The 12,829-nt window shown below is 35.5% G+C and overlaps 1 protein-coding gene across 7 annotated transcripts in view; it reads right to left on the minus strand.

Annotated features, from left to right (window-relative positions):
* Positions 1 to 5,623: 5,623 nt before the first annotated feature.
* Positions 5,624 to 12,829, minus strand: part of MARCHF1 (membrane associated ring-CH-type finger 1) — a 211,675-nt gene continuing 204,469 nt past the window's right edge. For all 7 annotated transcript variants that reach the window (XM_071743105.1, XM_071743107.1, XM_071743101.1 and 4 more), the window contains one exon: positions 5,624 to 9,741. In XM_071743105.1, the coding sequence (XP_071599206.1) occupies positions 9,440 to 9,741 (302 nt within the window). In that variant the 3' untranslated portion in view covers positions 5,624 to 9,439. The remainder of the gene's footprint in view (positions 9,742 to 12,829) is intronic.

Raw genomic sequence — 12,829 nt, forward strand, 5'->3', positions numbered from 1 at the left:
GTTGTGTCCTTGCTTCTCATACTGTGCCTTCTCCTTAGTATATGGGCTGCTAAGTTGGCACAGCAACTCTAGTTTACACCTTGAAATCATGGCCAGTTGAGAACCTCTTCCATGGTTACAGAGCAGTCAAGATTCAGATACCCATTATACAAATACTCTGTGGTTGGAAATACTTACTTCCTGCTAAAGAATGTATTTATCTTGTTAGTGGGCCCAGCTAGTGGCAACTTTTATCCATCTCTTGTGGTGGTGGGTGGGATGTCTCTAGATGTATAGTGTTGTATAGCAGTGATAGGCCTCAACTCACGAAGTCCTGGGCTGTTGTGGCACAGAACACTCAGCTTGGGTGTTATCATGCTCTGCTGTTTGGTGGAAATGTATATACAGAAGGTAAAATACATGAAGCATCAGTTAATCTTGGAGAACTCTTCTCTTGCACCTTCTCTTGTCTGAATGTATCAGGAACACTGAGAGCTGGAAAGACTTCAATAAAATACTGAATATTTTATATTTTGTTAAGAGAATTTGAGAGAATTATACTGCCCTTACTATTCTGTATTGAAAATTTCACATCAGAAGCTAACTAAAGTCCCTATAGCGTGAGGTTTGTTTGTTTGATGGTTTGCTGACCCCTGTGAGAAAGCTGTGCATTTTAAAATTAAGTTGCTTAGGACTTTAAAATAGCAGGCATGCTTTATGAAGTGACTCTTTAGTTTGCCTTCAAATGTGTCTTTTAGAAAGGCTCATAGCAGATTATCACATTTAATACTGTAAAAAAAAAGGGCAAGGGTAAAGGCAGGGGTAATTTAATAGCAGCATTAAGTAGGATTAATTTCTCTCTTAGTGTGGGTTAGATTGTCAGGGCACAGAAGTCACAGTTCAGAGACGCTGTCTGCATGCATTATAGCAGTCACAGTTCGAATGCCTGTTAATTATGTGGAAATAATTATTCCTGTGGGTGATTTTCTGCTGTATTTGAACCCCAGTACAGATTTGTGTGTTAAACAACCAGGCTTTGTCATGGTGATTAATTACCTGGGTTTCAGTTTTCTTTTGCAGATACAGATATTCCAGGTGTGCCATTTTCTTAGCTGTGTAGTTAGGGCTACTGATGAATGTTAACTTCTATATTCAGTTTTTCCTTCTTTAACTAATAGGCTTGTGCTATTCTTTCACATTTTAGGAAACCAGTCTATTTAGGTATTATAGAATTAACCATTGTCCTCCTTAAATTAATCTAAAGAAGAAACCTGAATTAATTAAACAGACCTGAAGCACTTCTGACAGATCTAATGCATCTTCTGATGGACTGCAAGTCTTACACCTGGCTACACCTGGCTAAAGTCTTATCCTCTGGCACCAACCATATCACTAAGCTGTCACATCACTGCTTTGTGTTTGTGTTTTAGAAATTAGTGTGGGGAACTTCAGGGCAGGCCTCTGATATTTTTACAATTTGGTTAAATTGAACTGTGTTGTTGAATTCCGTTTTGTTTTCATTTATAAAATCTGAAGTGTTAAAACTGGTGGAAGCTGAGCTGGGATAATTGGTCTGAACTAATGTGTGTTTGATCACTGGTTTGACAGCTTTTGCCTTCCAGAAGATTAATTTTAATTTTTTCCTTGTACACGATGTCTTGGGTGCTTTGAAATTTTAAGTAGAAACATAGCAGAAGAAGTCACTTTCCCATCACATTTGGTAATATACAGAAGGAAAATGAACATTAAAGTAACTAGAAGGTCTAGCATGTTACAGTAATGACAGTGTGTTAGGCTGACATCCTGGCTGGTGAATGTTGTAAAAGTCCTGGTACAGAGTTATGGAGAAGGAGATAATTATGTATTCTTTGAAACAAATCAGTAATTAGGGTTGCAAAAAAAAAAAAAAATATTTTTGAGGTTGATATGATAGTCAAATATTTGAAGTGATCTCTTTTGAACATCTGTTGTTCACACTTGAAGAACATATTTAAAATTGGGACTTTGATGAGCTTGTGGATTTTCTAACTTGAAGTTCATGTATGTACTGTTTGTTTAGTTGGCTTTTAAATTGTCTTGTTGACCTGGCATATAGATAATGAAATAAGAACATTTTCTGTGTGTGAACTTCTTCAGCTGATTTATCAGAAACAATTGCTTTCAATTGTTCATATTTTAATTGAAAAGTAGCCTAGGCTTAAATTAATGTGCAAGAACAATTTACCAGATGAGTTTTGTTGCAGAATACTAGTGTAGTGATGGGAGATATGCCCCCCCCAATAATTAATTAATTATTGATTTCTGTGCTTAGGTTTTGTGCTGAGGAGAATCTTCTGCCTCATCTAAGTTATGAGACAAGATGGTGGAAACTCTTCCATCGGTTTCATAGTCCAGTCATGTCTGTGCTATAAAGCCAACTATGAGGGTTTGTATGTTGATCAGTTTCTTCCTTAAGGTAGAAGAACTCAGGAGTTCTGAATTGTTATTCCATTCATATAAAATTAAAATCTAGAAAGCAGCTGCTGTTAACAGCAAGAATGGGAAACATTTAGTTGATATTTTGTGTTCTTAGAAACTTGCTCTTGGGAATACCGTGAAATTCTGTTTACTTGTAACTGAAGATTATAGACTTTAATATTAAATCCTCTATTAAAATTCTCTGTAATTGATTGGGATTTTTTTTTGTGTTTGTTTGGGTTTTGTTTTGTTTTGTTTTTTTTTTGTGGTTTTGTTTGGTTTTTTTGTTTTGGGTTTTTTCATTTTTTTTGTCTCTGGTAAGAGATAAAATTAGAAAAAATATATACAATTATATAGAATATTTCATTCATTCCTGTCTTTGTAAGATACCACTTTGCAGTTTCCCTGGATTTTTAATAGGTAACTGCAAAGGCATAAACTTGAAACTCAAGTTACATCATATTTCTGTCTTCTAGCTATTTCAGGAGGTAAAAGTCATTATGATTGACTTCCAGACATTCTACCTAAAAAAAAAAAAGTTATGTTTTAGGAAGGTAAACAACCTTGCTGATGAGGTGTGGTGATTTATGCACTGCAATTTGAGCTGTTGCCTTCAATAGAGATAGCAAGATCCTGTTTGAAACTGATAAAGAAACTAAAAATCAGCTGACTGCAAGAGACTTACTGTGGTGGTACTGTAATCATGTTCCCTAAGCCTTAACTGCTTGTATTGCAGATACTGCCCAGTTTTCTTAATATGCAACTGGTTAACTGAGAAATAAAGCTATGTAAACTTCAAACTAAGTTATTAGACCAAAATGTCAGCATTACTCACAAAAGCATTTTCTAAAGAAATACAGAAGGGGGGCATCATTCTACTAATCATTCTACCAGCTCATACTCACCTAAGTTCACACAGTCAAACTTGACAGTAACCTGCTGGTTTGAAAATCTGTAAAGTCACAATGCCTTTTGTTAGGATATAAACCAGCCAAAAGTTTGTACCTGTATTTTTAAGTGAAACATTCTTTTTCCCTAGCTCTCAAAATGTACAAGCAAGCCTAGAAGCAAATTGGCACTTGAAGAGGATTCACTTAAAGCCTTTGCCTGAACTTTCTACAAGACTGATTTGTTCTTTGGACTGCATTCTTCAGGGTTCCTTTAAGTATCAGTCCACCTTCCCAAAGCCATTAAGATTTGTTTGTTGGTTGTTTTTTTTTTTTTTTTTCCCTGAGTTTACTTTAAAGCCCATCTAAATCTTGCTAACTTACTTTTCATTTATTTGTGGTTTATGAACTATTATTAAATTTCAGATAATGTGTTTACATCCCAGACATGCATACACATAAATATTTCATTAGAGCTTTATTTCTTCAAATTATAAATCGCATAAGTTCTAACTTAACAACTATGGCAAGTTGGGAAGAAAAAAAACCAACAAAAACCCTCAAACCCAAAGTCATTTATTGAACTAGATGACCCTAAACAAATATGAGAGAAAAGTTATCCTTTGTATCATAGAGCCTAGATGATTTTCCATGTAGCTTTCAGGAGAAATTATAGTTTGCTAGAATAGGACCTGGTCTAGTTCACACATTTAAAAATGACTGTGACCTTCTGTCATCCTTCACTTTTATTTGGAATAGGGCTGCCTATTATATTTTCATAAATAATAACTTTGAGCTGCTAAAAAAAAATACAATTCTGTGATTCAGTCATAAATATTTGCAAGTAATAGAAAGGTAAGTTTGTCCCAGGCCCATTCTTCCCAGCAGACAGAACTGTGTTCTCAATCATGATCTAAAATTTATCCAAGGTTATTTTCTGAGGTCTGTGTCATAACAGAAGAATTTGATACAATTTAGAGTACTTCAGGTAAGTTCTTTGTTAACTGACAATTTTTTTTTGCTTTTAGGTAAAATTTATGCGGAACAGCCTCAATATAGCAGTGTGTATGTGTAGCAGTATTTTTTTTTTTTTTTTTATGTGTAACTGTTTTTTTATGGCACATGGAGATCAGAGGTCTGTTTGTGTTCTAATAATACCCTTCCTCAAAAGATTGGAACTTTTGTGTGCAAAGCAAAAAGATATAGTCAACTATATGTATATTCTCTTAATTATAAACCCAAATTTGACTCTATTTTTCTATATTTTATAATAAATGGAAATCAGTACCATCTTTATCCTTGAATTCTGTTCGTTATGCTGTTTCTTCTGTATTTTATATCGAATGCATGAACCTGTTGTTGAAATGGTGAGAGTGAGATAGGTCAGCTTTAGCAAAAGGAATAATCTGTTGGCCTTGGATGTGGGGAATGTAATTTGCTAGAATGCTTCTGTTTCTTGAAAATATATCCCTGGCAGTCTCCACCTAATATTCTGTCTTACTCCAGCTAGAAGTGTGATGTTTCAAAACTCTCTCCTAAGGTGACAGTCTAGAATAAAGATACAGGATATGGTTAGAAAACTAAATTTTTAGTTTGGTTACAACACTGTGTATTTCTCAAGACAGGATACTTTATTTTGTTTTACATGTGACTTGAAGTACACAGATTCTTGTATGGTGCAAATACTGTAATATTTCTTTTCATTTAAAAAAGCATTTTGGAAAGGAGAAAAATCTCAACAAGTAGATTTCTAAAATAATAAGAAAAGGAACCTGATCCATTCTGACAGTCTGAGGTGGGATTAGCTTTAAGCCATTTAAATCTGTGTTTCTCCAGCCCATCCTTAAAGCTTCCTAGTGTTGGACATTTCACAGTCAAATGTAACAAATAGTTTGTTCCAAGGCACTGCTCCCCTGATGAAGATTTCTTCTTCTCCTGGAGTGCTACTTCTACATTTTGCTGTGTGTAAAACCTGTTGTTTTGGGGGAGTTCTTTATGTAGTTGAAATCTGCTCTTATATATCCCCTTCCCGGTCTTCCCCTCTGCAGGTAAATTTTTTTTTTTTCTTTTTTTTTTTTTTTTTTTTTTCCCCACCAAGTGTTGTACTGTGGGAGATTTTCCTGAATGTTCTGCCAAGGTATGGAACTCAGAACCAGCCACTCTGATCCAATAGGTTTATGGATTTTAAGTATGCAGCTGAGTATACTGTTCACCTTTCTTGCAGTAGTTTGCTTTTCCCCATCCATGGCCAGCATGTGATTCTCCATATAACAAAGTGACAAATGTAGATACTACAGTAATTTGGGTCATCTGTTTAATACAAATACATTTTTTTCCACAACAATAAGCAGATATATTACTTTTTTTCCCCTTACCTTCTGTCTTTCAGTACACATTCACCCACAAGAACATACAATTTTTCTTTTGCAAAAGAGAGGGAGTTAAACAAGTAACACAAACTCTAGTTCCAGATATTATACAGAGTAAAATATTTTCATCATCGAGTAAAGTTTTGTTGCATTATTAGAAATTATAAATAGTTTGTTCTGGTAATGGGAAATTACTAATTTTTTCTACATAACAAAAATAAACACTGCCCTCAGATATAGCAGTGTGTGAATGGCACAATTGGATTAGTTGTGAATCTTTGTAATGCTAATGATAGTCGAAAGTGGTATGTTTATGCCAGTTTGAAAAAAACCTTCATAATGCTTTTAACATAAAACAGGAAAAGAAACATGCATGTTCACAGTATCTTCTTTGAAATACCCAATCTGATCTGACATCAGATGACTTCTAACCACCTTCTGAAAACTGCATAAATTGGAATGCTGATTGCCCTCCTTCCTGCAATAGCAGCTCAGGGCAAGGTTCTGCCCATGTGGGTTAAGCCAGGCTGAAGTCCCCTGTTCATGTTTGCCTGAGATGCCCTGTGAATACAGGGGCAGTTTGATATGGATCTTAATCTGCTATAATGGTGTCATTTATATGTCTTAGAATGTATCTTAAAACTTTCAGTGTACTGTTTTTGCAGGACAGAATCCTGTGGTCATTAAATTAATACAGAAAATTGTGCTTTGTGTGGGAATACAATACATTAGTTGATCAGCAGCTGCCTAGTGTCTGTATTCATCCACTTTCCTTGTTCATGCACACCAGTATATGAGGCATGTTGGTGTCAACAGCTCCTTGCCCTCTAGAAAAGGAACCACTCTGCTTTAGAAAACAAGTTGCAAAATCCTGCATGAAATCCCTGCAAGCTCTAGAATATCCAGTGCACCTGAAAAAGGGATGCACAGGCTAAAACTGTAATGCTTTAAAAGGTTAAAGGTAGCCTCAAGCTTGCTGTTAACTCTCTTGCTGCTGTCTTGTCTGTTCTGGTAGGCACTCTTGCTCCTTTTCCTGATTTCCAAATCAGTATTTCAAAGGGAGAGGAGGAATTCCAACTCAAGTATCTCCATTCTTATATTTACCTAACTGTAGGATCAGTTGCACATGTAATTTGAGATGAATGCCAAAATAGTGTTTTGAAGTTACTGGTATAAAATGCCTTTTGCAAAGTGTCTGTTCTATTGCTGACTCTTCTGTGAATTTCAGAAAATGGACAGTAATCTTGCTGGGTGCTATAGATCTGCTTTCAGAAGCCTTGGGTAATGTTTTATTTGAATTAAATTTTTTACTTGTGCATGAATAAAACAATGTGATGATCTCCAGTGAACTGCCAAAAGAGGGGATAAAATACTTTCAGTGGGGTTACAATAGAGCAAGTTGTGTTTTTCTTTGAAGTAGGGAAACTCCCACTTAGTAAGAAAGTTTATGATTATTTCAGAAAGATCTTAATTATCTTCCATAATAATGTTCTTTGACAATTTTGCTGCTATTCATCAAGTTTTATGGTACACATGATTCCAAACCTTTAGATGCAGCTACTAATTTTAAGTGTTCACCTTCAGATACAATGAAATTTACTTATTAGCAAGAAAATTTGCACTTTTAGCAAAACTGGGTCTTTGCACAATATCTTAACCAGGTACGGTTATGAGGTGTTCCTTACTACTGATACAGTCTTCTGAAGACCTTCTGGAGCCTCCTCCACAGTTATAGACAGAGAAATGATTTGGTTAGTATTGTATGTAATTTCAAATAAGAAGCTGCTACAATTCCAATATGTAATTGTACAACTGGAAAGTTATATTTTATGTGAAAAGGGCATGAAACTATGTGGAAAAAATACATGTATCCAGCTCACATGGATTATCTTAGATTAAATGTTACTATGGGCCTATTCAAGCACCAGTATTTTGTGTCCTATCTAACCAGATGACAGTCACTTACTCAACTGCCAAACTGCATGAGCAATTCCAATACAAAATAACATAATGATCTGATAAAAGACACGTTCCTTGCTAATACTGCTACTTCCAGCATTCCCTGAGCCTTAAGCCCATAAACACATTCAGAAAGGAATGTGTAATAAATATATAAACTCCAATACAATTTAGGCCCAGCACCCTGGATATTTGCAAGAATGGGATGATTCTGTTAATTAACTGTAGACATTTGAGTATGTAAAGAGGAAATTTACCATCAGAAACTGCAAGGCTTCCGTAGAAGACTAAGTCACTGTAATTACAGCAGATTTCCCCCTGTGAATGAACCTTTGTGCTCCTATCCTCTTTACTCTCCTTTCTTTGCTTGCTTGTATTTTCTTCTTCACCTAAATACACGATAAAAAAAGAATCACAACTTTTTTTAAACATACACTATGTTCAGGCCCCAGACTTGTCCACGCCAGTACACAACTACCTTCAAGTCAATACTTCTTGTCGTGTCCTGATGGTAAACATCACAGGTATGAGAAGTGAATCACAAAATTGGTTCTTTATATATAATTCCCCCTGTTGGACACAAAATTATATCTACATTCATTTATCTATTGCACCCTTAAATGCTATTCACACTTCATTTTTATATGAGAATCCTCAAAACACGAAGTTAACAACTGAACTTGAATGTCTAACACTGCATGTTTACCTGTACAGAGGGAACCATTGACACATTTTTTCAATCAGGAAGATAAAAACTAATATTTCAGAACAAGGAGATAAAACCTAATGTTCTCATAAGATACACAAGTATATTCTGTTACTTCTAAATTTCTGTATCATGGATCTTAAAATATAAAACAAAAAATGGCTTCCATCTTCCTTATGTCTCAACCTTTCCCAGACCTTTGATAATCTGCAAATTTACTTTTGTATGATTCTGTAGTAAGCTGCATATTTTTCATTTATAGTTCTGTCTCAAGACCTTGTTTATTCAATTAATGTCTAATTAATTCTTGTAAAGTAAAATAAAAAGCTGAGCTGCTGTTCTAAATGCATGTCTACACATTCTCCCCTTATTTTGATGACAGCTAATGCTTTAAAAAATATCTGTAGCTCATGGACATATGAGTTGTAATTGCTTAGTTTTAAAAAATTCAGGTATATTTAAAAACAACACTACCCCTCAAACATTTCCAATGTCTGTAGCTGCCCAAAGGTTCAGGCTCCACTGCACTCACATGAAGGTGCATTACTGTGTGAGCCTCAGATTGAGTGCTGTGATACAGCTCTGTAGCCTTCAATTCAGGTAATGCATATAACTTGAACATTACTCTTTTGGAGTGTATCCTTAAGAAGATAAATAGCAAATACAACTTGTAGTAGTAAACAGATTAAAGGTTTCTTTTTGCTTCCTGTAAACAAAATGCTTATATCAGGTCTGTTCTACTTTCCCAGCCATCCAATTTAAGAAAAAAAAAGAAAAGAAAGAAAGAAAGGAAAAAAAAAAAAAGTACTCATCATGTTGGTTTGGCATTGTCTGTAAAACCTGTTCTCTATTGCACTTTCTACACTTCCACTTTCACTACACTTGCTGACTAGTTGAGAAACTACTTCACAAACGGTTACATTCCATACAGTAACAAGTTGCTTTGCTGGATCCATTTTCCTTGTTGGGTTTTTTGTTTTGTTTTTAACTGAAAAAACACACAGTCATTCCTACTCTTTTAGCATTTGTAGTGAAAAAACCACTACACCTTCGTCTCCAAGAAAGAAACAATGCTGTCTCTGTCAAACTGGCATCACCTCAGAGGACAGTTCTTCTGCTGCTGGCTGAGAGTTTGTACCTGTTTGTGCTACTGGCACTACCACTGTGTCCTTGACATCTGAGGTCTGAGCACTTGAAGGGTTCTTCTCTTCCACTTTTTTAATGGTTTCTGGGCAGTTCTGAACAAAGATCACTCTGTTGTAGGCTTTCAACCTGCGCCACAGCTGAACATAAACCTTGCACTGCACGTACATGAAGACCAGGCCTCCAGTGAATCCAATGGCCACCACTACGAGTTTTGTCCAAAATGGCCATTCAAGAACACCTGTAATGTAAAATGCTTATATTTATTACCATTGCTATAAAATGCATATCAAGTACTGAATATCAATAAAATGAGTGTCCAGATGTGTACACGCTGTTGTGGCTCAAGGAGAACACAGCAGCTGTTTCCTGTCCCAGAGGCCAGCCAAGAAACCACACCTGCCCCCCTTGAAGAAATTCAAGGCCACTCTCATGGAATAAACATACTACTTGATGTAATAAAAGCCAAACCAAGACATTTTACTGTTTTTCAATAATATCCCCAGATCCAATAGCTTTCTTAAGCAAAAATACAAATACAAAACTGAGATAGCAGTATATTATGCACATCTTCAACAACTACTTTTTTTTTAATCATGCTGGAAGCACAACACTCTATAGTGTATAAAGCACCTGGAACATGAAAAATTACAGTATTATTACCTGGTCCTAGCTTAATAGTGAAGCCAGTTATAATTAAAAAAGCAGGTAGAAAAGGCTCTTATCTCCTGCATTACCTGCCTTAGTTGACTTCTGTTTCTTACTGTCTGTGCAGCCCCATCCCTGAACACAACTATATCAAAAAGCAGAACTTATTTTGTACTAAAAAAGTAACTTTACACTTACTGGTGTAGCTGTTCTTACTTTTCTCATTGCACTGGTCAATCACATTGATACTTACAGAAAAATATGTGGCTGCTAACAAAAGAAAGCTAGAGATGAGAGCATTTGAAACTGGTTGTGATTATATAAATAACATTAAAATTATTTGCTTTGTCCTAAATGTGATTTTGATAATCTAACAGAATAAATTAATGTTCTATTAAGAGCAGCATTCTCCTCATTAACTCATATCACTGCTTTTTTCCAAACATGCAGTAGCCTAAACATAAAGGAACAGCTACCAGCATTCCCATTATATTCTCATCACCTTAAAAACTTCAAATCCATACACAAGAGTCAGGCCTCTATCACTGCTTAATCTGTCAGTCTAAACTATCCAAATAGGTTTGTTGGTCCTATTTGGAAGGTCTTTGAATAACATTTTGCTCGCTGCATGTATTCAAGGTGCCTTGCAGATTCAACCACTGATGATTTATAACAACAACTTGGCCATACTTGTGAATTTTACACAGGGAAGAAAATTTTGCCACAGTCAGGGAAGCTATCTGCATTCCTTTGGGACTCAGCAGAAGAGCTTCAGTGAGGAGCCAGTCTTGACTTGTAGACCAGGTGAACTGGACTCCTCAAAAACCACATCTTTACTTTTAGCCAGCTCAGTCTCACGGAGCATTTCTTTTTGGACTTAAGTATCCCCTTTGCTATTAAAACATGTAAGAACTGGGCTTTTAGTTAAAGCAAACAAATAGAGGAGAGAGAAGGGTTGGACTTGATGATCTCAGAGGTCCTTTCCAACCTGGATGATTCTGTGATTCTGTGTGATTCTGTTATTGCAAAAAGCACACAAAGTGTTTGAAGTAGCTGTTGTTTACTGTGACATGGTAACAGGTAAGTGTAGGTGATGCTGCAAGACCATTAATATTTCTTTTATAATTTGCAGCAAAATAAAGCATACAGAGACCATGTAAACGACTTTGTATCTCTCTAATCACTGTTACTCTGGTTATCTGAACTCGATAGGGACAAACCCTAATGTTTGTTATGCCTTTCTTCATTCCCCTGTTTCTGGGACAAAAGTAAGTGACAAATAATTATTTGCTAAGATGTCATATTCAGCAATGTGGGGGTTGTTTGTTGGGTTTTGTTGGTTTTTTTTTCCTTTAACAACTGCTTTTGAAAAAACACAGTCTCTTTCTTGCCTTTAATTATGAAAACTGTATGGTTTGCATCTGACTAATCCCCATCAGAAGACAAGGACACTTAGAACCAGCAACTCACAGCTGGAGCACAGAGCTCAGAAGAAAGGCTGAAAAAACAGCTCATCTTCCCTTTAGGGCTTCTTCCACCTCTTAGCTTAGGAAAGATGTTCTGCTGCTTCTTGAATTGTAATTCAGTAAGCACAATTTTTTGCTTAACTGGTACGGCACAGTGAATTTCATACCTTTCAGTATATTCCAGGTTTGCCATATTTTCACAGAGTCAAGCTTTATTAGAAAAGCTCAGCTAAGTCTAGAACTGTCTCTTCAAGCAGAGTAAATTTATGTGACACTTGATTCCCCACCACTAGAACTATGTAAGTTCTAGAACATTAAAAAAATATTTAAAATTCTCTTTTAAATAGCTCAGCTTTACCAATTAAGTAGTTTACATTTTTATATATTTTCAGCAAATGCTTTCATAAGAAAAAAAACCTTCAATTATTTTGAGATACATATTTTTAAAAGGAAATTTTAAAATTACACAGTATTAACAAACAATGCTATAACTATGGGCTTTCCATTTCCTCCTTCTCAAAACATTTTTATTAACATTTTTCCTCTAGTTTCACTGTCTTTTTTCCAGCATTTGCCTTTTAAAGAGAGATAATGAAAAGAGAAAAGCAAAATACATCTATGTTGCCCCTCTCCTACCTCCCTGAAATCCACATTTGATTCTCCCCTAGCCCCCCATGTAAATTTTGAGACCAAAGAATTCTCTTCACAAACACCTGTTTTTGCATGTTTTAAGTGGCTTCAAGGCATCTCTTTGTCCATTTTTAGTATGGAGAATCATCCATTACATTTGGCAAGCACTGAATTCTACACAAATAATTTTTGAGCCTACTAGAATTAATGTTATTCATCCTATATAAGAACAAAAATTCATGTTAGCTCTTTTGTTTTGCAAATTCAGCTAATCCACAGACATACCTTTCCCCTTTTTAATGAGTAGGGTGATGTAGTTGTACTCATAAATAGAAGTTCAAAGCCATTCCTAGTCCTGTCCCCAGGGCCAGTTTTCTCAGATGAAAACCAGGGTTACTCATTTAGAAAGAATGCAAAACAAGATTTTGTATTACACACACATTGTCTGTGACTTACTGAGGCTTGTTACATATTTTCCTTTCACAGGCAAGAAGGCAAGCATTAGATGTATGATTAAATATTCATATAACTAGCAAGACACAAAGCTCTACCTGTCTCATTCTGGTTTTATAACTTTAAAGTATA

Source organism: Heliangelus exortis, chromosome 4 (genome assembly GCF_036169615.1).
Source record: "Heliangelus exortis chromosome 4, bHelExo1.hap1, whole genome shotgun sequence".
NCBI lineage: Eukaryota > Metazoa > Chordata > Aves > Apodiformes > Trochilidae > Heliangelus > Heliangelus exortis.